This window comes from Kogia breviceps, chromosome 4 (assembly GCF_026419965.1).
Source record: "Kogia breviceps isolate mKogBre1 chromosome 4, mKogBre1 haplotype 1, whole genome shotgun sequence".
NCBI classification, from domain to species: domain Eukaryota; kingdom Metazoa; phylum Chordata; class Mammalia; order Artiodactyla; family Physeteridae; genus Kogia; species Kogia breviceps.
The window spans coordinates 29908103-29933281 of NC_081313.1; the positions used below are offsets into that span (position 1 = coordinate 29908103).

Consider the following 25179-nt stretch of genomic DNA (forward strand, 5'->3'; position numbering starts at 1 on the left):
GGAATCTCTTAAAGAATGATAGGGCATAACAGAAGGACAAGGAAGTCAGCTTGAAGGAGCTGCCACTGTCCAAATCTGGGACAATTTGAGCGTCAAAATAAATTAATAATTATAGATTGTAACCCATTCAATAAATAAGTTCCCAGTCCATACTGATATGAATGAATGAATGAATGAATAGGGAGGAAGGGATGTTCCATTACAGTAGAATGTCAACAAATAAATATAAAATCATTAATGGTGTTAAAATTCAGGAGTAAAAGTTCAATGGGAATCAGATATTTAATAGCTTCTCTCAAAGTCTCCACTAATTGCTTATTAACTAACTGCAAAGGGTAACTTTATAGTGGAGAACATGTCCCACACCACATTAAAGTGACCAAAGTTAACATCACCAAATTAGCAAAACAGAGGTATCAGGTGCTTCCTGATATAATGCACTAAGAACCTCTATGGTATACCTACCAAAAACGCATCACCTGAATCCCAAATCTACAGATTCTACAAAACAAGTCAATAAATACAAAGAAAGTTCAGGGAAGTAATCTAGATCAAGAAGACTAAAAGTCATGACAACTAAAAGCTATATGTGATCCTGGATTGGTTCCTGAACCAGGGGGAACAAAACAGTTAAAATTATGGGACAATGGATAGAATAGGGACATTGGATTAGATATTGTTTTATAAATGTTAAATTTCCTGATTTTGTAAAAGAATGTTCTTGTTCTTAGGAAGGTACATACTTAAGTATTTAGAAGAATGGACTGTGATATCTCCAGCTTGCTCTCAAATAGTTCAGAGGGATACACACACACACAGTAGGGCAGGGAGGAGAGAGGGATTGTGAAAGTTAAAGCAGGTGGGGCAAAATGTAAGCAGTTGGTGAATCTGGGTAAAAGTTGTGGCAGTTTCTTGTACTTGTATAGCAATTTTGTGTAACTTTGTGTAAGTTTGAAATTATACCAAATTTTAAAGTTATCTCTTCAACCTAAAAAAACCTTAAAAAATTAAAAACCTTTAGGAAAAACTTTAAAAAACTTAATGCCTATAAATTGCTTTGCAAAGTTTCTAAATCAGCTAGTCTGAACTTTTAACTTGGTTCCATAATAAAAGCCTGCAAAGTGAATGAACTAGGGATTGTATAGAACACACAGATTATAATTGCTTTTTAATGATTTTTTATTTTGAAATAATTGTAGATTCATAGGAAGTTGCAAAAAAAAAGTATAGGGATATCATGTACACCCTTATTACACAGCCGTCCCCCAATAGTAACATTGTACCTTACTACAGTTTCAAAACCAGGAAATTGACATTTATACAATCCAGCAGTTTATTCAGATTTAGCCAGCTGTGCCTGTACTCTCTTTCTGTGAACTTTTATCATACATGTAGTTACATGTAACCACTACCGTACTCAACATACAGAACTGTTTCATCACCACAAGTACCACTTCCTTGTACTATCACTTCATAGCCACACACCTGCACTCCCCATCTCCAACTTCTGGCAACCACTAGTCTGCCCTTCATCTCTATAATGTTGGTATTTCAAGAATGTCCCATAAATGGAATCATACAGTATATATTGTTGAGATTGTCATTTTTCACTCAGTATAATTTCCTTGAGATCCATCCAAGTTGTTGTATGTATGAATAGTTTATTTTTATTGTTGAGTGGTATTCCATGGTATAGATTTATCACAGTTTGTTTAACCATTCATGCATTGAAGGTTATTTGGGTTTCCAGTTTTTGGCTATTACAGATAATGCTGCTATGAACATTGACGTGCAGGTTTTTGCGTGAACATAAGTTTTCATTTCATAAATACCCAAGAGTGTTTTTTGGTTTTACTTTTTGGTTTTTTTTCTTACTTAGCATTTAGGTTTATGTTTTAAAGTTTATTCTGAGGCAGTTATTTTCATGCTTTATTTGTGACAAACCATTGTTCCTTATAGTCTTTTAAATCCATGCCTAATTCTGTAAACACAGTGATTTGAATTCAAGTTAATAAGGACTAAATAGAGTCTGTGTGAAAACGGAGAAATGGATTCAAAAATTAAGCAACTGCAGTTGCTGTGTTCAGTAACTAAGATATGTATGTAAATGGCCAGTAGATTACATTTTTTTTTTTTAAGTGGCATGAATCGAAATAAAAAGCCCCTTGATCTGGCCCATCAGGCTAGGTATGATCTAATTTGTATGTACCTTTTCTCCTTAATCTTGTATCAGTCCATCATTATGTACAACCACATAATCTTTTTTTCCTTTGTACTAGGCTCTGGCGTTCTGTAGGGACTTTAACATGCTATTCACCCACCCCCCACCCTGTCCCCATTTCTTCTTCCCCTTTTTCCTATCTAACTCTTATTCATGAGACTTCCTTAATGAAGCATGGTTACTGCCCACCCTCCAATATAAACTTGTTACAGTCTTGTCTTTTCTCAAAGTGACCAATTCTTTTCATCTAGGAAAAGAGCAAGGACTCCAGAATGTTAAGATCAGGGACTCTGGAATCAGACCTTGGGCAAGTCACTTACCTTTATATGCCTCAGGTCTTATTATCTTAAATGAAATTAATAGTAGTACCTGTTTGATAGGATAAGGATTAACTGAATTAAAATATGTAAATATGAATGAACTAAATATAAATTAATATGAAATTAAATATGTAAATCCCTTAGAACAATTCCAGGCATATATTAGATGCTAAGTGTCATCCATTATTATTGTTGTGAAATTTATCACAATATGTAATTATATGTTACATGGTGATTATTCATAATATCACTCCTATTGGACTCTCTAAGCTCTTTGAGGGTATTAACCGGGTCTGGTTGTTTTTTTTTTTTTTTTTTTTGCGGTATGCGGGCCTCTCACTGTTGTGGCCTCTCCCATTGCGGAGCACAGGCTCCGGACGCGCAGGCCTAGCGGCCATGGCTCACGGGCTTAGTTGCTCCGCGGCATGTGGGATCTTCCTGGACCAGGGCACGAACCCGTGTCTCCTGCATCGGCAGGCGGATTCTCAACCACTGTGCCACCAGGGAAGCCCTGTTTTGTTTTTTTTAACCACATTATACTCAATACCCACCATCTGTCAGATCCTATTCTAGGTGTTAGGTGCTAAGTGCATAACAGTGAATACATAAAGACTTAATGTTTTAAAAATCAAGAAATCAGGTCATCAAGAAAAAGGAAAATGAGTCCCTTACAAATTTCATTATCTACTGATAGGCATACTTAATATTATCAGGTACTGGTAAAGAGAAGCTGAACTACTTCCTCAAGTCCAGGCAATTCAGTATTCTGATTGAAATTGTGTTTATTTCAAGTTTACTTTGCTTTTGTGTTTACGTGTAATAGTGACTTGTGTCAAAATATTATTTGAGAAACCAATCTTTCTATTTTTTAAAAAAACGTTAAAATTTAAAAATATATTTTATTTATTTATTTATTTATTTATTTTGGCTGAGTTGCGGCATGCATGCAGGATCTAGTTCCCCGACCAGGGATCGAACCCAGACCCCTTGCCTGGGGGGAGCATGGAGTCATACCCACTGGACCACCAGGGAAGTCCCAAACCTATCTTTTTACATCCCTCTTTTCTGCGTACCTTCCTCCTCCCCACCAATTTTATCTAGATTTCTTAAACAACTATAAAAGTCCTCTATAACACACAAAGTCATTTTATTCTGTATTACTGTTAACCTCTACCTTAGGATATAGTTGATGTTACATTTTTTTAAGTAAACTTTCATAGAAAGTTTACTTTTGTGTAACTCATCATTATATAAATCAGAACCTCCACTTAAAATTTAAAAATCCATTTTTCCTAATGAAACATTAGTCAGACTGATAATGAGAGAATTTAAATAACCAAAAATTGTTTTCATTTTATGTACAGAAAGGATATGGCATTTGATGTTATAAAAATCTGCATTTTATGATTAGTTCATTTTTCAAAAATATACATCCTTAATTTATATATTTATGTCCTATAAAGTGGCATAGTGGGAGGAACCTAGTGGAAATTATTTAAAAGGTTCCTGTAGGTAATGTGGATGAGAAATTGCTTTTTCCATTTATTATTTCTTTTCCTATAAATTGAACTATTTAAAATAATTTTGAAATTGAGCTCCTTAATAAGGAGTTGTTTGTTATTGGTTTTAATTGACTTTTTACAAGGTTATCTTCCCTGAAAAGTTACCCCAATATCTTTTCCACATTCATTAGTTATATTATATAATTATTATATTTGGGTCTCTTGAATTCTTTTACTGGTTTTTTAAAAATACCAATTACAGAAATAGAGTCGGAGGGAAACATGGTGTCTCGGTCCATTTAGGCTGTTATAACAGAATAGCATGGACTGGGTGGCTTATAAACAACAGAAATTTATTTCTTAACAATTCTGGATGCTGGGCAGTCCAAGGTCAAGTTCCCAGCAGATTCATTGTCTTGTGAGAGAGCCCCACTTCCTGGTTCATAGATGGCCGTGTTCTTGCTGTGTCCTCATATGGCGGAAGGGACAGAGGAGCTCTCTGAAGTCTCTCTCATGATGGCATTAATCCCATTTGTGAGAATTTGACCCTCATGACCTAATCACCTCCCATGGGCCCCACTTCCAAATACCATCACACTGGGGATTAGGGTTCAATATACGAATTGGCGGCGGTGGGGGACACAGACATTCACTTCATGGCACATGGTTTAGCAGTAATAGGTCTGATAAAGAAAAGGCTTTACTTAATCCTGACTTAAATAAGAGACAATGATATTTTGTACCCAACAAAAAATTTCCCTTAATTAAAAAAAATTTGGAAACTTAACACAACATTTAAAATCAACTACATTCCAGTAAAAATTTTAAAAAAAAGAAAAAGCAAGATACATATGAAAAAAAAGCTGTTTATTATGGAAAACTTTGTACGTTCAAGGTAAACAGAAGAGTATAATGAATGCCCAGTGTCCATCACTCAGCTTCCATAGTAATCAACATGCTGTCATTTTAATTTCATCTATACCTTCACCCATTCTCTAACCATTGCTAAATTATTATCATTATTACTTTTGCAGTATTTTGGAATTTGGTAATATTTAGATATATTAAAAAATAGAAATCTTGGATATACTCATGTAACCAATATCTCTCCATGATACAGAACATTTTGATCACACCAGAAAGTTTCTATATGCCTCTTTGTAATCAAATCCCACCACCACCATCATAAAGCATATATTTATAAGTTGGATTTCATCAAAATTCCAAAAGATATTAAGAGAATAAAAAGGCAAAGCAAAAGATGATAAAATATTTTCAAATAGTATCTAATAAAACTTTTATATAAAGCATATATATCATGCTCTCAGAAGTCAGCAATAAGATTGCCAACCTCTACTCTAGACCTGTACTTACTGGACATCAAAGCAGAGATGTTGAGTAGGTAGTTGGATATATGAGTGTAGTATATGGGGGAGAAGTCAAAGTAGGAGACAAATTTTAGAGTCATCAGCATACAGGTGCTATTTTAAAATCATGAGATCAGGGACTTCCCTCGTGGTGCAGTGGTTAAGAATCCGCTTGCCAATGCAGGGGACATGGGTTTGATCCCTGGTCCAGGAAGATCCCACATGCTGTGGAGGAACCAAGCCCGTGCGCCACAACAACTACTGAGTCCACCTGCCACAACCTGCGCCTAGATCCTGTGCTTTGCAACAAGAGAAGCCGCCACAATGAGGAGCCTGCACACCACAACAAAAGTAGCCTCTGCTCACTGCAACTAGAGAAAGCCCGCAGGCAGCAACAGAGACCCAACACAGCCATACATACATACATACATACATAATATAAATTTTAAAAAATGAATGAAAAAAATCATGAGATCAGATGAGATCAACAGCAGAGGTAGGACAGGAAGATGAGAAGGAACCAAAATAGGATTCAGGAGTGGCCTATGTCCTATGAGGAAAAACCAGAAGAGTATGTTGTTCTGGAAGACATAAGATTGATCAACTCTGTTGAATGCTAAGTGAAATCAGATGAGATATGAGGTTTATCCATCACGCTTAGCAATGTAGATGCATGCCATTACTAACCATGGCAAGACTTCTGGTGGAATGATAAGAATAAAAACACATACAGTGTGGTTTCAAGAGACAAAAGAATTAGAGATGAATATGGACAACTGAAGGAATTTTGCTGTGAAAGGAAACAAAATTAAGCAGTTGTTTGATGAAGGGTATAGGAGTCAAGGGTTTTGGTGTTTTTTCTTTGTGGGAATAGTAGGAGTTATCAACATATAGATGTTCATATGCTGATTGGAGTGATCCAATAAGAGGGAAAATTGATACAGGAAAGAGAAAAGAGTTGCTGGAAGTGACATCTTTGAATGGGTTAGGGCAGAAGAGGGATCATTAATGCACATTATGCATGAGTGATCATGATTTTTTTGCATATCTCCTGTGTGTACCCTTTCTCAGTTGTTCTTCTGGGAACTTTAAGTAATGATCTTAAACTGTTGAATTGGAAGAATTTCCTAAAGTACTTGAAACATATCCATTTATTCTCCTACTGAGTGTCTTAAAGAATTTATTGTTCCTAGGGAGTATGTCACGTAATGAGGATCAAAATAACCAGACAGAGGACCTGGATAGGCATTTTCCCAACGAAGACTTACAGATGGCCAACAGGCATGTGAAAAGATGTTTGACATCACTAATCATCAGGGAAGTGCAAATCAAAACCACAGTGAGATATCACCTCACACCTGTCAAAATGGCTACTTATCAAAAAGTCAACAAATAAGGGAACTCTCATGCACTGTTGGTGGGAATGTGCAGCCACTGTGGAAAACAGTATAGAGGTTCCTCAAAAAAATAAAACTAGAACTACCATACAATCCAACAGTTCCACTTCTGGGTATTTTTCTGAAGAAAACAAAAATGCTAATTTGAAAAGATACATGTACCCTATGTTCATCACATTATTTACAGTGTATGGAAGCAACCTAAGTGCCTATTGGTAGATGAATGGATAAAGAAGATGTGGTTATGTATGTGTGTGTGTGTTTATACACACACACACATTTTTTATGGCTGATGTCATTTGCAACAACATGGATGGACCTAGAGGGTATTATGCTAAGTGAAACAAGTCAGACAGATACCATATGATTTCATTTGTATGTGGAATCTAGAAAACAAAACATATGAACAAACATAAGAAAACAAAAACAGAGATACAGATACAGAGAACAAACAGGTAGTTGTCAGAGGGGAGAGAGGTGAGGGGATGAGTGAAATAGATGAGGAAGATTAAGAGGTACAAACTTCCAGTTACCAAATAGATGAGTCACAGTGATGAAATGTACAGTGTGGGGAATATAGTCAATAATAATGTAATATCTTTGTATGGTGACAGATGGTAACTAGACTTCCTGTGGTGGTCATTTGAAATGTATAGAAATATCAAATCATTATGTTGTGCACCAGGAACTAATAACAGAGTGTTATGGGTCAATTATACTTCAAAAACAAACAAACTAGTAGAGAAAGAGATCATATTTGTGGTTATCAGAAGCTGGAGTTGGGAGGTAGGAAACTGAATGAAGGTGGTCAAAAGGTACAAACTTCCAGTTGCAAGATAAATAAGTACTAAAGATGTAACGTGCAACGTGATAAACATGATTAACACTGATGTATGTTATATATGAAAGTTGTTAAGCGAGTAGATCCTAAGAGTTTTCATCACAGGGAAATTTTTTTTTTCCTTTTCTTTGTATCTGTATGAGATGATAGATGTTCACTAAACTTATTGCGGTAATTAAAAAAAAAATTTCCAAGTAGCCAGAGTGTTTTTTTTTTTTTTTTTTTTTCCGGTATGCGGGCCTCTCACCGTTGTGGCCTCTCCCGTTGCGGAGCACAGGCTCCGGACGCGCAGGCCTAGCGGCCATGGCTCACGGGCTTAGTTGCTCCGTGGCATGTGGGATCTTCCCATACCGGGGCACGAACCCGTGTCTCCTGCATCGGCAGGCGGATTCTCAACCACTGCGCCACCAGGGAAGCCCCAGAGTTTTTTTGAAAAGATTCTTAGGGCAGCCAATTTCCAAATAGCTAACAGGACCAAGATGGCTACTAAGACTATTACATATTTTTATCATTTAATATTAATGTAGAAGTCTTCATGTGTTCAGGCTTTTCTTATATTTTATATGCATCCAAAAATTTGCTTGTGTATGTTTAAACAAAAAGAATTACAGACTTAAGAATCTCTTGCTTTCTAGTGGTGTTGAATGATCAATTCAGAAGAATCTGGCCAATATATTTGATGCACTAGAAAAAAAAAGTGAATTAAAGATTTTTACAGTAGTTGAAAGTGTGCCCTCTTGTGGACTGTTCAGTAATTTTACATAAAAGCATTTTCTCTCATATTTTAGATTAAATTAATTGTGTATCATCAAGTGTGTAATGGTCAAAAGTTGTAGGTTAGACCTACATCCAAATGTTATAGTTCTTTAAGACCTCAGCCTCATTTAGAAAGAAATAAAATGACCATTGTTTGGTTTTTGCATTTCTAATACCATTGTATAGGAAATCATCTTGTGATATGAGAATCAGTCTTGGGCTTCCCTGGTGGCGCAGTGGTTAAGAATCCGCCTGTCAATGCAGGCGGATTTGGTTTTTGCATTTCTAATACCATTGTATAGGAAATCATCTTGTGATATGAGAATCAGTCTTGGGCTTCCCTGGTGGCGCAGTGGTTAAGAATCCGCCTGTCAATGTAGGGGACACGGGTTCAAGCCCTGGTCTGGGAAGATCCCACATGCCGCGGAGCAACTAAGCCCATGCGCCACAACTACTGAGCCTGTGCTCTAGAGACCATGAGCCACAACTACTGAAGCCTGCATGCCACAACTACTGAAGCCCACGTGCCTAGAGCCCATGCTCTGCAACATGAGAAGCCACTTGCAATGAGAGGTCTGCACACTGCAACAAAGAGTAGCCCCCACTCTCTGAAACTAGAGGAGAGCCCACGCGCACCAACGGACACCCAATGCAGCCAAAAATAAATAAATAAATTTATTTTTTTAAAAAAAGAATCAGTCTTAAATTATATTGAGATAGGCTCTTTCTTTTGCAGTGGAAAAGAATGTGAGAAATAAAATTTTTGGTGTGGATGTATAGTAGTAACCCAAATAACTCATAGTAGCACTTGGAAATTTCCTCCATGGCCTCTATATTTAAAAAAAAGAAAAAAAAAATTCCAGGGCTCAGGACTATTTTCCTTCTGATGAAGCTTGCAGTTTTGTGTATTTTATTATCATTAGACATCATGTAACTACTCTTCACCTCTGTAAGTCAGTTTAACTGTCATAATCAAGGGGGACCTTTTAAAATAATGTGAACTTTTGTTAAAGTCAGTTCAAATAAAAATGCATGTGAAATAAATTGATAAGAACAAGCAACAAGACTGATTAGAGAAATATATAAAGTTACACTAATTGGTTTACTTCTCAATGAACATACACATATTCTGTAAAGTGCTTTTGAGGCACCCTAAGTCTCAACCAGATTTACTTCTTAGTGACTTCTCTTTCTCTTCATAATAGTACTCAATAGTGTAAATATATCCTCCTTTTACATATTAAATATATTAAGATATAAAAACATTACTGAATACACGTTATTGGTATCCAGCATGGTGTCTGCAGAGAGCTCAGGATTCCAAAAGCAAAGCATGTGTTTAGAGAGAGCTTTAGAGCTTTGATTTATTTTGCATTTTTCTTATTTAATGGAAATAATTTAGAACTATAGAAAGGAGGAAATGTTTTAAAGAAGTGAAAATTTTTACAGACAGCTGATTGGGAACTGTTTGAGCTAGGATTTGAAGAAGGTCTTTTGGAAGTGTCTTTAAACAGAATGTGAAAAATTCATTCTTAAATAGTAGGCAGCAAAAAGGAATCTGGAGGTAGCTTGATAAAGTGAAAGGATTCTGCTGGAGAGGTGCCACTCTAGGGAGTCACTGTTACCTATTTAAAATAGTAAATAGTACAATATGTATTTACTTACTTATTTATCTAGCTACGAAGGATTTAAATGCCACCTATTTCCCAAAAGAATTTGAGACAGCTTATTCAGCTTATTCTATTAAATGTAATATAAACGGAGACAATAAAAATGTACTAGTTTTAAGCCCTCCGTCCCTACCAAAGAAAAAAGAAGGAAAAAAAGAAATTAACATTACTAAGGAAGAAAAGTGCTAATTAGCTAAATAGTCCACACATATAAAATGTTGGTTTATTCAAAATAATGTTATAATCATGTAAGACAACATGTAGTATAAAGAATACTGAACTAGAAATCCAAACATCTGTAGTCTTGACTAGGTCACTTACAAGCTGTGAGACCTTCAACAAACATCTAGCTTCCCTGAGGAGCATTTCCTTTACCTTTTATTGGTTTGTCTTTTCTGTCATAGCACTGTAGATATTTCCCAGTTTTATGTCCTGCAGATACGCTTGAGAATGTAAGGTTTGGTTAGAAACACCTGAGTTCACATATCAGCTCTGCTGTGTTCTGTGTAGCCATAGGCAAAACATTTAGGCTCTTAGCCTTATTTTTGCATCTCTGAAATAGAGATCATTTTCACAATCCTCTGACTTTGGTAATTAAGGAAATGTATGTGTTAATGTCTGGCATGTAAGAAGTGCTAAAAAAATTTCCACTACGAAAGTTACCTGGTCTCTTGCCTGTCTCATCTGTTATTATAATTTAACTGTTATCAGTCTTCTATGGATCACTTCCATATTTATAACTGTAGTTCTGACCTCTTTTGTCGATTCCAGAATTTCCAAGTTCCTACTTTAGACATCTCCAACAACTGGATGTTACTTTGGCATTTTAATCTGAATGAATCCAAAATCAGACCGTCATTATATTTCAATATTGCAGTGTTCTTTTTTTTTTTTTTTTTTTTTTTGCAGTACGCGGGCCTCACACTGTTGTGTGGCCTCTCCCGTTGCGGAGCACAGGCTCCGGACACGCAGGCTCAGCGGCCATGGCTCATGGGCCCAGCCGCTCCGCGGCATGTGGGATCTTCCCGGACAGGGGCACGAACCCGCGTCCCCTGCATCGGCAGGCGGACTCTCAACCACTGCGCCACCAGGGAAGCCCAATATTGCAGTATTCTTCCAACAACTTTCTGCCTCTATTTTCACTCTGTACCACCCCATCTTCCTTATCACTGTTATTTTAGTCGTACTAAGTTCATTTATATCAAGGATATTAAAAAATCAACATTTCATAACAAATACCTTTGCAGGGTCTAATTCATCTTTCTGGCCTTATGCTCTGGCCAAAGTGCTTATTAATGTACCCTGTATATTCTGTTAGTCTTTAACACCTAGCACAGGGTCTTCATACAGTAGATTCTTAACATAAGTTTCATAAATAATTATACAAATATACCAGAGAAATCTGTGTACATATAGCAGCACCTATTAGAAGGCTCATTTAATGTTTTTCATTTTAATACATATTTTATATCATTGTTTTTCTGATTTATAAAATAATTGTCTAATAGTTTTTTAAATCCAAGCAACACAGATATAAATATTACAAAAATGGGAATTCCCCAAAATACCAGAATACATCCCACCCCCTAACCATTGTTAATGGTTAAAAAAATATATTCTTAAAGAAACTTTTTTCATGCCTATTATTTGTGTAAAAATGTATTTTAAGCAAAAATGGGCTTTAACTGTACACATTGATATTATTTTCAATTGCAGTATCTATATGAGAAGCTAACATGCATCTTCTCATATAGATACAATTTTTAAAAAGGGGGCTTCCCGGGTGGCGCAGTGGTTGCGAGTCTGCCTGATGATACGGGAGACACGGGTTCGTGCCCCGGTCCGGGAAGGTCCCACATGCCGCGGAGCGGATGGGCCCGTGAGCCACGGCTGCTGAGCCTGTGCATCCGGAGCGTGTGCTCTGCAACAGGAGAGGCCACAACAGTGAGAGGCCCGCGTACCACAAAAAAAAAAAAAAAAAAAGAAGAAAAACGGGAAAAAATGTTTTTCTCCTTGTGCTGAGAACTCTTAGGATTTAGATTTATTCTCTTAACAACTTTCCTATATATCATACAACAGTATTAGCTATAGTCATCATGTTGTACATTACATCCCTATAATTATAACTGGAAATGTGAACCTTTTGACCACCTTCCTCCAATCTCACGAGCCCATCCTCCACCCCCGTGTCTGTTTACTACAACTTTCATCTCTTTTTCTGAGTTTTGTTGTGTTTGCATGCACGCGTGTGTGTGTTTGTGTGTGTGTGTGTGTGTTTAGATTCCACATATAAGTGAGATCATACAGTATTTGTCTTTCTCTGTCTGACAGATTTCACTTACCATAATGCCTTCAAGATCCATCCATGTTGTCACAAATGGTTCAGGTTTTAATTCAATTATTGTTTTTCCTTTTCTCCTCCTGGAAGATATACTCCCTTTATAACATTCCCATAGCCAGACTCAGATTTCAGAGGGTAGAGACTGTTGCCATCTTGTTAACCATTGCACTTTGCTTGGCTAGCATAGTGTCTGACACAGTGACACAGAATACATATTTTGGATGCATCGTCATGAAGGGCTCAATACTATAGAAGCACAGTGTGTTCTTTTGGCTACCATTTATAACTCAAGGAGTAGCTAGCTAGCTGTGTGGGTTTGGATGAACTACTGATCTAACCTAGTATGACATTTTGAGACTATTTTAACTATCAGGTAAAAGGAAAATGCTTTAGTTAGGTCCAAAAGAAGGTGACACATATTTTCTGGAGAGCAATACAAAGTACAGTTTAATGGAATTTCACTTATTAAATTAAGGCAGACTGAATGGCTGTTATGGGAAAAGTTACCAAATTGATATCTTATATTCAGCATACATTTATCTCATCGATGATATGCTCAGAAATGGAAGAAATAAGGGGTTTGTGCTTGACAATATTTAATAAAATGTTATTATATTACGCCAGTTTTGAGAAGTTATTAACTCAGCATAAAATGTATGAGGGTGTTAACTTATTCTTTATAATTTTTTATCAAAGACTGATTTTCTTCAACGTGAGTTTTGCTTACTGCTCTATAGTCCAATCAAGACGAAAGTAAGAGTACTTGAAGTACCATAAGATGTGAACAAAGTACAAAATAGACGTGATTATAAATTATCAAGTAAGGAGTCTGATTCCGTAAAGCCATAGTCGCCTTACTTTATATTTACACGGTATAGTTTACTGAATTAACATTCATTTAAATTTGATATTTCAGTTGAGCTATAAAATAATATTAGAAAAAGAATGAGACATATCTGATTTATGAAAATTTCTGAGATTATGTGACAAATCAAGAAGTTTCCTCATTAAATAAAACTGGAATATTAGTACCTCAGGTTTATATAAGAATTGAATGAGAGTACATTTTATGTGTTTATTACCAGTTTTTATTATATAGTAGGTCCTCAATAAATGATAGTTATCATTTCTACCAGTTTTTCGCCACTAAAAGAGTGCAATTGTTGAGACAGATTATACACATTTTGGGGATGTGGGGTACAAAGTGGCTGTCCAGGAAAGTTTATCTACCATCAGATTATGAGATTGCCTTTTATTCCAAATCCATTTCATTAGGAAATCATAAATTTTGAAGTAAAATTAAATGAGTGAAGGGCTAGCTTTAAAAATCTTGGCAAGTGCTTAGAAGTTCCCTCCAGATTCATTATAATGGGCTGAAATGGAAATTTACCAAAATATCTTCCACTAATTAACAATTATTAATTGTAGGTGAGCATGCCTAGGACTGTTACACATATTTGTAATACTATGGTGAAATATATACTGGATAATAATTTTTAGTAGGTCTTTCAGAAGTAGGGAGTACTTGTATTGAAAGACCCCTTTCCTTTATGTACCTGTGTTTCTCCTCTGCTCCTCCGGAAGTGTTTTTCCAGTTAGCAGTAACGTTGTTAACTTTCTGGATCACTTAACTTTGTGCCAGGTAGTATGTCAAGTGATTTACATGCATTATTTTATTTCATTCTCATTACCACTTAAGCAGTGGGCTACTTTCTTTACTCTTCCATTTCTTTAAATCAGCAACTTTCAAACTGCTTTGATTTGGTGACCCATCATTAGAAAGACATGTTACCTAGACTCTCAAAGCAATGTGCAGTGTAGCCTTACAGTTCTATTCTCTCCATCCCTCTCAGTATTGATCTCAACCCACTAAATTTATTTTACAATCTACTAATCAGTCACCATTCACAGATTTAAAATAAAGCACTGCCTTAAACGACAGTTCTAAAGCATTCATTATAACCTTTCCCATTTGGTTACCATTTCATTCTGGACACATTCTTCCCCAGAGATAATGACTTTCAGCTTCAGTTTTGGTAGTTTCATGAAAGACAGTGTACTTTCACAGAGGCAGGTGAACCAAACACTGCCCAATCCAGAGCCAGAAATGCCATGTCTAATTAGGAGTGTGTATATTCACTTTTAGAGTTCTAAGAATGTTGTTTTTTTGATGGTCTTTGGTCACCTTCTAGCATAAGGCAGCAACATTTCTATAGATTACTCATATTCATTAAAATCTATGACCTTAGCTAAAATTATGTCTGTTTCTACCAGAATCTTCTGTTCTTCAAAATCTTCGACTACATGAAATTGTCACAGTTCAGCAGTATGGTGTAAATATTTGTCAGTAGCCAAATACTTAATTCATAGTTAAAGCACCAAGCAAGCACTGTTGCTCCCCGCTTTTTCCCCGCTTACTCCCAGGTTTGAGTTGACATCAGAGTGTTTAGATGCCTTTATTATATTGACTGAGAAAAATATTAAGGTTAGATTTATTAATCTTCCAATTCACACGTGGTAACTAAATATGTAAATCTTTTTAGGCTAAAAAAACCTCCAGCCTAGGGTTGGGTCTACTTTACATGTTACTCATCTGAAATTTAGGAAAATAGAATAAAGTCAAATAGCCCACAACAGAATCCCCTAGCATGTTGTTCTTTACGGGTTCCTATTCTCTGAATTAAATACTTAAACACAGTCACTTGTTAATTAATCTGCTTGAATGAATATGGCAATTTACATGTTCAATAGTGAGTCATATATGAATAACAAGAGGTTTTGTGCTGTTCTATACATAATTTGCATTCAATGATTTTTTTTCCCCATCAGTTACTAATCATAAAATGGAACTTTCTTATTAACCTAAACTTAGAAAAACTGTATTGTGGTTTTTTTTGTTGTTGTTGTTTGTTTTTTGCAGTATGCAGGCCTCTCACTGTTGTGGCCTCTCCCATTGCGGAGCACAGGCTCCGCAGCCATGGCTCACGGGCCTAGCCTCTCCGTGACATGTGGGATCTTCCCAGACCGGGGCATGAACCTGCGTCCCCTGCATCGGCAGGCGGACTCAACCACTGCACCACCAGGGAAGCCCCTGTATTGTGTTTTGATGACTCTGTCAGCTTTTAAATTCTAACTGATTTTTTTAAGTGCTTGATGCAACTGTTAAATATGCAGTGCTTCTTTAAACTTCTTTAGTGATTATTAAATAATCAAATTAATTACTTCAAAGTGTAAAGTCCATCGTGTAGCAAAAGGAAAAATAGAGGATAGCCAGTAGTAATTATATCTTTCCTATACTATTTCCTGTGCCTTTTCCCTATAGTGGGTTTCTACTGTCAAGTTTTGTGTCAGTCATTCATCAAAGGAAAACAGTGTTTTTTCCTTAGCCAGCTACTAGAAAAGAATGTACATATAAAAGTCATTAAAGGAATAAAAAGAAAAAGAAATGATTACTGTTGATAAAAAGACAGGATAGTTGTTATCTTTAGAAGGAGCTAGATTGCTAAAGTGGTTCCATGGATGCTTACTTTTTAACTGTTAAACCATACATATATGTTTTAGGAACTTTTCTCAGTATATCTCATATTTATAATAAAAGTGAGGAAAAAGAAAGTTCTTAATTTTAACTACTTATATGCTTCTACTTTTTTAATGAAAAAACTTAAATTGTAAAGTTGCATTAAGATGTAGGAGTAAGGGGAGTTATTATTATTATATCATTACACTGTTTAGAAGTTTTTAATTCAAAAAACTTAGAGGTTCTCTTAAAAGTTAATGACTGGGCTTCCCTGGTGGCACAGTGGTTGAGGGTCCGCCTGCCGATGCAGGGGACACGGGTTCGTGCCCCAGTCCGGGAGGATCCCACATGCCGCAGAGTGGCTGGGCCCGTGAGCCATGGCCGCTGAGCCTGTGTGTCTGGAGCCTGTGCTCCGCAACGGGAGAGGCCACAACAGTGAGAGGCCCGCATATCGCAAAAAAAAAGTTAATGACTAGCAGGTATAACCTAAAAAAAAAAACCATTTAAACTGTTTAAACTAAAAATTACAATTCAGTTTTCTATTTTAGCACTAGGTCTTAGATAATTGATGTAGAGCAGACTTCTTTTGTTCGCTGTTTGTTTTATAAGGCTATGTAATAAAACAAATCTTTTAATAATGTGTACATTATTTACTAGTAAGGCAAGTTGAAGCTAAATTTTTATGTATTTATGATGTGGAAAAGAAAATAGTGCTTGACAAAATTGAGTATCCCTGTCCGGTAATATAGCCTACTAGTTACACAGACTCTTGAGCCAGATTGCTTGGGTTCTAATCTTTGCTCCACAAATTACTTGAAACTTCATGTAAATTAATTTCCTCATCAGTAAAATGCAGAAAATAATAATACCTACTTTAGTTGGTTGTTGTGAAGACTAAATGAGTTATTGTATACAAAGCACTTTGCAGTGTGTAACATAAAGTAAGTAGTATATGCATGATGGCTATTATTGTTATATAGCTTGAGCAAACAAGAAAAGCAGAAAATTTTATTTTTTAAGCACTTCCTTAGTAGTAATATATTTGACATATTGTTACAAATAATTGTCTGTTTTTTGTTGCAGTGTTTGGGAAATGGGAAGTAATGACAGCTGGCACCTGAACTAAGTACTTTCAAAGGCAGCACCATTCCAGAACTTCAGGATGAATGGGGATATGCCCCATGTCCCCATCACTACTCTTGCGGGGATTGCTAGTCTCACAGACCGTAAGTTTGGTTATTTTATCTAATTTATGTTCTACTCTGACATTGATTTTTAAAGAGACTATAACATTAATTATTTGCAGCGTCATAAATAACAAAATGTGTAAAGATTTTAGATTTTGAATGACACACAACATTATTTTCTTTGGTTTATTGGCATAAATGTGAAAGTAACAGAATTAGTGTAGTCAACTAATAATAGATAAGACCTTAATTTCTGTTTCATGCTAAGGACCCATTAAGAAATGGTAGTGTGTGTTTGTTTAAAGGTCTTATATGATAAAGGGATAAATGCAAAAGTAAGGATCAAAGAAGATGAAACAAAGCATTAAGAAAAATCAAAACCAAAGAAGCATGGGTTTGCATATAGGAACTATTACAGACTTTTAAAAAAGTTTATGGAAATGGTAACTGAAACTGCCCTTCAAAGAAGAAAATTTGATAGCCCAATATAATCTGATTTTTTTTTTTTTTTTTTTTGCGGTATGCGGGCCTCTCACTGTTGTGGCCTCTCCCGTTGCGGAGCGCAGGCTCAGTGGCCATGGCTCACGGGCCCAGCCGCTCCGCGGCATGTGGGATCTTCCTGGACTGGGGCACGAACCCGTGTCCCCTGCATCGGCAGGCGGACTCTCAACCACTGCACCACCAGGGAAGCCCTATAATCTGATTTCTTAGTGACATTTATTTTGGATGTCATGTTTAGTAATCTTTTGGAGTTTGTCATAGATGTCAAGAGCCTATTTTACCCTGAACATTTAAGTTTAAGAACACCTTCATTCTCTTGAGATTTAGTTAGTGTAGCATAATATTTTAGGGACTCATTCTTTTGGTAGGCAACTGTAATTCTTAGTCCTGGGTAGTGGTGCAAAAAGCTCCTCACAATGTTAGTCCTTATCCTACCTGAATAAAGGGAAAAAGAGATATGAGAGGGGAGGGTAGACCGTGAGGAGATGACATACTTTTCTTTGTATAGCAAGCATTATGCAAGATATGGGGCTTCAAGAAGCTATAAGAAAATAACTTCAAGAAATGTTTTCATCTGTTTTCCCCCAAATACTATTTTTTTCTGTTATTAGTTTCCAGCTGGTTTAAGTGGGGGTAAAATAGATAACAACCTACAGCTTTGTAGCAGGGCTAGTTTATAAAATCTGACATAACAAGAAAGTAGCCAGTAGGGTTAGAATAACTCAGGTAAGAAAGCTTTTTAAACAGTCTTTAGTTTTGGTTATCACTTTGTTATAGGTAAGGCATAAATTCATATAATATGTAGGAGTACAGAATCAAATATACTACCAGGAATTTCTTTTGGGGGGGGGGGGCTCTGCCTGTTATCTCAGCTGTACCTCATTTTAAAAATTTGCCCAATAAGCCCTACTTATTAAGTAATAATTTGTTTCCAGTGTTTTCATTAATAAAAACCCTGTTATTACTCATTGTGGCTGAGTGGCATGATAGTTATACTATATAGGTGATTAGAAATTACACCAAAAACAAAGACACTGTAGTTAACTTTCTTAACTATTAGTTCAGAAAAATGAACAAATTTCATTTATATGAAGACATTAAATAACTGAATTTAAACTACTGTAAAACATTTGTGCCCTTTTGTTTGCTGTCAGAATAAAATGAAGAGAGACTATTTAGTAATTTATAACTTAAAGCAAAATTCCTTAGATATTTTTCTTCCTTCAGAATCCTATTCTGTGGACGTTGTTCTCCTACCAAAGTGAGCTCTTTATTTTTGTATTTATTTAATCTTTTAAAAACACACATTACTTGTCTATCTAGTGAAGAGTCAGGTATTGTTACCTGGTTTATTTATTTGTTTCTGATAAATCTTATAACAGAAATAATTAATATAGTCTCAATTCTTGGAAATTACTTAGTTTTTAACCCTACTTTTTATACTCATTTATTAAATTAATAAAGATTTAAGACATGAAAAGTTAGCACAGAGTTTTATTCTTAGAGAGTAGTATGATCCATGATGGTCCAAAGGACGTCTGGGGAGTTTTAATAGAGTTGTTTGGGGTTTGTTGGGGGAGAGACAGAATGCCTTTAAATAAATTTGTCACATTTATATTTATAACTTTTTAATCCCCAAATACATTTAAACACTAAAGAGATTTCTTTCTGTCACTCAGTTTCTAATAATCTGATTTTATTCCCAATAGTCCTGAACCAGCTGCCTCTTCCATCCCCTTTACCTGCTACAACTACAAAGAGCCTTCTCTTTAATGCACGAATAGCAGAAGAGGTGAACTGTCTTTTGGCCTGTAGGGATGATAATTTGGTTTCACAGCTTGTCCATAGCCTCAACCAGGTATCAACAGATCACATGTAAGTACAATCTAAAATAAAATGAAAAGTTTTGGTCTTACTAAGAGAATCAGTATTCCTGGTTTTACTTTTATTTCAAAAACATTTTAACACATAGTTTATTTTAAATTATTTGAATATCCAAGTGAGAATATACCCTTACTGCGATGAGATATTAATGAGATTTAAATAGGCCATAGTTATTTTGAGACAGTAGCTCTGACCATGTAATTCTATGAGGATCTTTTTGATTCTTATAATAATCTTGGGATTCATCAAGACGGATCTGTGCAGAGGTCTAAAGTTGCTCACGAAGTTAACTCCCTTTTTCCTGGAATTGCTGGAGTAGTTAGAATTTCCAGGCACTAGGGACTTTAACGCTGGCTTTATTTGGAGTAGGCTTATATGCTTTTCATGTAAAGTATAACAAGAACTCAAAGATTAACTTCAAGGAAGGCTACTACTTACTACTAGTGAGGACTAGTTTTTTTCCAGGATTTATCGTACAATCTGAACATAGGTGTGTATTTTCACACACTAGACTTTTAAAATAATATGCACTTAAATTACATAGCTTATTTACAGAACTTTTGCACAAGTATACTTTTTTTTTTTTTTTTTTTTGCGGTACGTGGGCCTCTCACTGTTGTGGCCTCTCCCGCTGTGGAGCACAGGCTCCGGACACGCAGGCCCAACGGCCATGGCCCACGGGCCCAGCCGCTCCGCCGCATGCGGGAGCCTCCCAGACCGGGGCACAAACCCGTACCCCCTGCACCGGTAGGTGGACTCCCAAACACTGCGCCACCAGGGAAGCCCACACAAGTATACTTTTTAAAATTTACTTTTTACTACAAAAGCAGTATATACTTATAATATCTCAACACAAAAATGTAAAAAAGTTCACAACCCACTACTCAGCGGTACTCATGTGTCCTTCCATTCTTTTACTGTTGTTTAACTTAAAGTTCATTATTTAGGGGAATGAGGATAAAGCACATTATAATGGAGAGGTCTCTGCCATTAGCTGTAGCACATACTTTAGGGCCATTTTTAAAGCTGATGAATTTATGTGAAATACTAAATGTGAATTTTCTGATGAGAAACTGAGAAATGATTGGTTATGTCACTCCAGAAATTCAACAATGTCTAAATATTATATCACTTCTTATACATGTACATCCTTAATCAAAAGTTTTCACCACATATTTAAAGAGATAAGGGAAATAGCACATGTATAGTTATGATTTTTATATGGAGAGCTGCTTTAAGAGCTCCCAGAAATTAATTTTATCATTGTATACCATCTTTATGAATCTTACTAGATTTAATGAGTGGAACAGTGATGTGTAGAATATAAGAATTAAAATACTGCCTATATTTAATTTTTTAATCATTTACCTTCCGTAGTTGTGAACTTAATTTGCTACTTACTAATTGCAGCTATTCTTAACCACTTGCTTGGTTTTTTTTCCCCTGATGGCTTTATTTGAGAAGAGAATAAAGAGGGGAAAATTATGTAACCTTGGGTCTTGTCTTAACCAATGTGGCAACATTATTTCATTCAGAGGACATTCTCAAAAAGACAGATCCACTCACACTCAGATGTAAGGGAGAAAATATATTCCAAGCCCAAATATCAACTTCTGTGCATAATTATCACCTCTACCCTTCCATTATTTTGAATAGTTTAGAATAGACACTATTTTCTCCTTGAAACTAATATGAACATTCTTAAATAAACTTATAGCTCCATAAAATAATGTTTGGGGTTCTTTTTTTTCTGTTTAAAATAAAATGGGGGGGTAAGAAGTCCGTAGAAGAACTCTCCTCTGTCATTTTTTTGATAATTCTATTTCTTCTAAGATTAACGTCTTCAAAAATCCACGAAACTGTTAGACATGCTTGTGTAATTTATTTTTATACCATAAGTCTTCTTGATTTTCTGCCTCAGCGTTTTCTGAATTTCACTGGTGAATTCTTAATCATCCATCACTGTTTTAATGTTTTGTATTTATTTTTTCAATGCCAGAGAGTTGAAAGATAACCTTGGCAGTGATGATCCAGAAGGCGACATACCAGTCTTGTTGCAGGCCATCCTGGCGAGGAGTCCTAACGTTTTCAGGGAGAAAAGTATGCAGAACAGATATGTACAAAGTGGTGAGGTTTTTAATAATTGAATTTCATAGTATATATTTTTTTAATGTGTTCCATATTAGAACTTGTTTCACATGTAATTAAGTTCAGGTATGTCCTTTAACAAGCTAGCTTGTCATCTGTTAATGCCATGTTGATACCTTGAATGAAGCCAAGAATGAAAAGGAAACTAAATGGATGTTAACATTCTTGCAGTTTAATATGTAACTAAATTCCTTGGGAATTAGGCAAAGCTTAATATGTGGTTTGCTAGATATTTCAGACTTTATTAGTTCAGTCAGTGAGAGAGCTTTAGGAATTTTTTTTATTTAAAAAAATCATAGAATAGATATGAAAGGAGTCTTTTCATTTATCAAATAATAAATAAAAATATCTGCAGAGCTTCTCAACATGTAGTACATGTATAAATAATTATACCAGGTATTAGTTTTAGTATCGATGGTGACTATATTCCTGGTTATGTAGTAACTGGTATAACACTTCTGTTGCCTTAGCAATAGAAAAAGGTTTATAATAAGTATTACTATTAAGGAAAATTCTATTTATAGTAAGCATTAGAAAACCCATAAAAAATGTGATATCCAACACAGATATGATTTTTCTGTAGTAAAGAAGAACCTTTAAGTTAGGAGCATTGTTCTGGTCTGAAGCTTACTGAATTTGGCAAGCCCAAGTACTTGCTTCCCTCTCAAGATTAAAACAGTCAGAAGGGAATAGTTTAGAGAACCCTGGAACGTCTAGTTTATTTAATTGGTTACTTGTATTCAAGAATATTGCCACATGTATTGACAGTACCTCCATAAAGCTTGGCATTCCATTTCTTAGTTTTGTTTTTTAATAGTATTACTTTGTTGATTCTTTATATTTGTGTGTAAGTTGTGTTTTTAAAGCAAATGCATAGTTACTATCCATTTCCCAAAGTGAATCCAGGGAAATTTCCTTTCAGGAAATCAAAGGTGGGTATGCAGGGCAAGACTGTATCTTCATCAGAACTAGTAAGCTAGATGGCAGTAGTAGGAGACAGATAGGAATGGTGAAAGGAAAGCTAGAATTACACATACTCTGGAAAAGTGTTGGAATGAAAGAAAATATGGAGAGATTGTTGATTGGAAGAAAGGCTATAGGCATACCTCGTTTTATTGCACTTCGCTTTATTGCGCTACTCAGATATTGCCTGTTTTACAAATTGAATGTTTGTGGCAACCGCGCATTGAAGAAGTCTGTCAGTGCCATTTTTCCAGCCGCATTTTACTTTGTGTCTCTGTCACATTTTGTTAATTATCGCAATATTTGAAACTTTTAAATTATTATTGTATGTGTTCTGGTGATCTCTGATTGGTGATTTTTGAAGTTACTATTGTAATTGTTTGAGGGCACTAGGAACCGCACCCATGTAAGACTGTAATCAATAAATGTATGTTTTGGCAGGACTGGCAGTTCCCCTCTCCTTGGGCCTCCCTATTTTCTGAGACACAACAATATTGAAATGAGGCCAATTAATAACTCTACAATGGCCTCTTAAGTGTTCAAGTGAAAAGAACAGTCACATGTCTTTCACTTTAATCAAAAGCTAGAAATGCTTAAGCTTAGTGAGGAAGCCATGTCAAAAGCCAAGATAGGCCAAAAGCTAGGCTTCTTGTCCCATACAGCTACCTAGCAAAGGAAAAATTCTTGAAGGAAATGAAAAGTGCTATACCCCAGTGAACACTTGAATGTTAAGAAAGCTAAATAACCTTATTGCTGATATGGAGAAAGTTTTAGTGGTCTGGGTAGAGGATCAGACCCATCAGAGCATTCCCTTAAGCCAAAGCCTAATCCAGAGCAAGGCCCTAACTCTCTTCAATTCTCCGAAGGCTGAGAGAGGTGAGAAAGCTGCAGAAGAAAAATTTGAAGCTAGCAGAGATTGGTTTATGAGATTTAAGGAAAGAAGCTATCTCCATAACATAAAAGTACAAGGCAAAGCTGCAAGTGCTGATGTAGAAACTGCAGCAAGTTATCCAGAAGATCTAACTAAAATAATTAATGAAGGTGGTTGTGCTAAACAAAAGATGTTCAGTGTAGACAAAACAGTCTTCTATTGGAAGAAGATGCCACCTAGGACTTTCATGGCTGGAGAGGAGAGTCAATGCCTGGCTTCAAAGCTTCAAAGGACAGGCTGGCTCTCTTGCTAGGAACTAATACAGGTGGTGAATTTAGGTTGAAGTCAGTGCTCATTGACCATTCTGAAAATCCTAGGGCCTTTAAGAGTTATGCAAAATCAACTCTGCCTGTGCTCTATAAATGGAATAACAAACCTGGATGACAAACATGTTTGTTTATAACATGTTTTATTGAATACTTTAAGCCCACTGTTGAGACCTACTTCTCAGAAAAAAAGATTCCTTTCAAAATATTACTGCTCATTGACAGCACATCTGGTCATCCAGGAGCTCTGATAGAGATGTACAACAAAACTAATGTTGTTTTCATGCCTGCTAACACAACATCCATTCTGCAGCCCATGGATCAAGGAGTCATCTCAGCGTTCGAGTCTTATTATTTTAAGAAATACATTTCATGAGACTCTAGCTTCCATAGATAGTAACTCCTCTGATGGATCTGGACAAAGCAAATTGAAAACTTTCTGAAATGTTTCACCATTCTAGATGCCATTAAGAACATTCATGATTCATGGGAAGAGGTCAAAATATCAACATTCACAAGAGTTGGAAGAAGTTGATTCCAGTTCTCATGGATGACTTGTGAGGGGTACAAGACTCCAGTGGAGGAAGTAACTGCAGATGTGGTAGAAATAGCAAGAGAGCTAGAATTAGAAGTAAAACCTGAAGATGTGACTCAATTGCTGAAATCTCATGATTAAAATTTAATGGATGAGGAGTTGCTTCTTGTGGATGAGCAAAGAAAGTGGTTTCTTGAAGTGGAATCTACTTGTGGCTGAGATGCTATGAAGATTGTTAAAATGGCAACAAAGGATTTAGAATATTACATAAGCTTTAGTTGACAAAGTAGCAGCAGAGTTTGCGAGAATTGACTCCAATTTTGAAAGAAATTTTACTGTGGGTAAAATGGTGCCAAACAGCATTGCGTCCCACAGAGATATCATTCATGAAAGGAAAGAGTCAATCAATGCAGCAAACTTCATTGTTAATGCAGCAAACTTCATTGTTGTGTTATTTTAAGAAATTGCCAGAGCCTCCTCAACCTTCAGCAACCACCATCCTGATCAGTCATCAGCCACCAACATTGAGCAAGACCCTCCACCAGCAAAAAGATTACAACCTCACTGAGGGCTCAAACAATGGTTAGCATTTTTTAGCAATAAAGTATTTTTAAATTAAGGTATGTACATTGTTTTTTTAGACATAATGCTATTGTACACTTAATGGACTACAGTATAGTGTAAACATAACTTTTATATGCACTGGGAAACCACAGAAAATTCATGTAACTCCCTTTATTGTGATATTCGCTTTATTGCGGTGGTCTGGAACCGTATCTGCAATATCTCCGAGGTATGCCTGTAATAGGAAATAGAATAAGGGCATTCAGTA

At 36.0% G+C, this 25179-nt stretch overlaps 1 protein-coding gene across 3 annotated transcripts in view; it reads left to right on the forward strand.

Moving 5' to 3' along the window:
- Positions 1-25179, forward strand: part of NIPBL (NIPBL cohesin loading factor) — a 201048-nt gene that overhangs the window by 65869 nt on the left and 110000 nt on the right. For 2 of the 3 annotated variants that reach the window (XM_059060224.2, XM_059060223.2), the window contains exons 2-4: positions 17016-17158; positions 19330-19495; positions 21504-21631. In XM_059060224.2, coding sequence (XP_058916207.1) covers positions 17095-17158; positions 19330-19495; positions 21504-21631 — 358 coding nt within the window. In that variant the 5' untranslated portion in view covers positions 17016-17094. Of the gene's footprint in view, positions 1-17015; positions 17159-19329; positions 19496-21503; positions 21632-24688; positions 24930-25179 lie in introns of those variants that run through there. The other variant, XM_067030885.1, reaches the window with a different exon arrangement.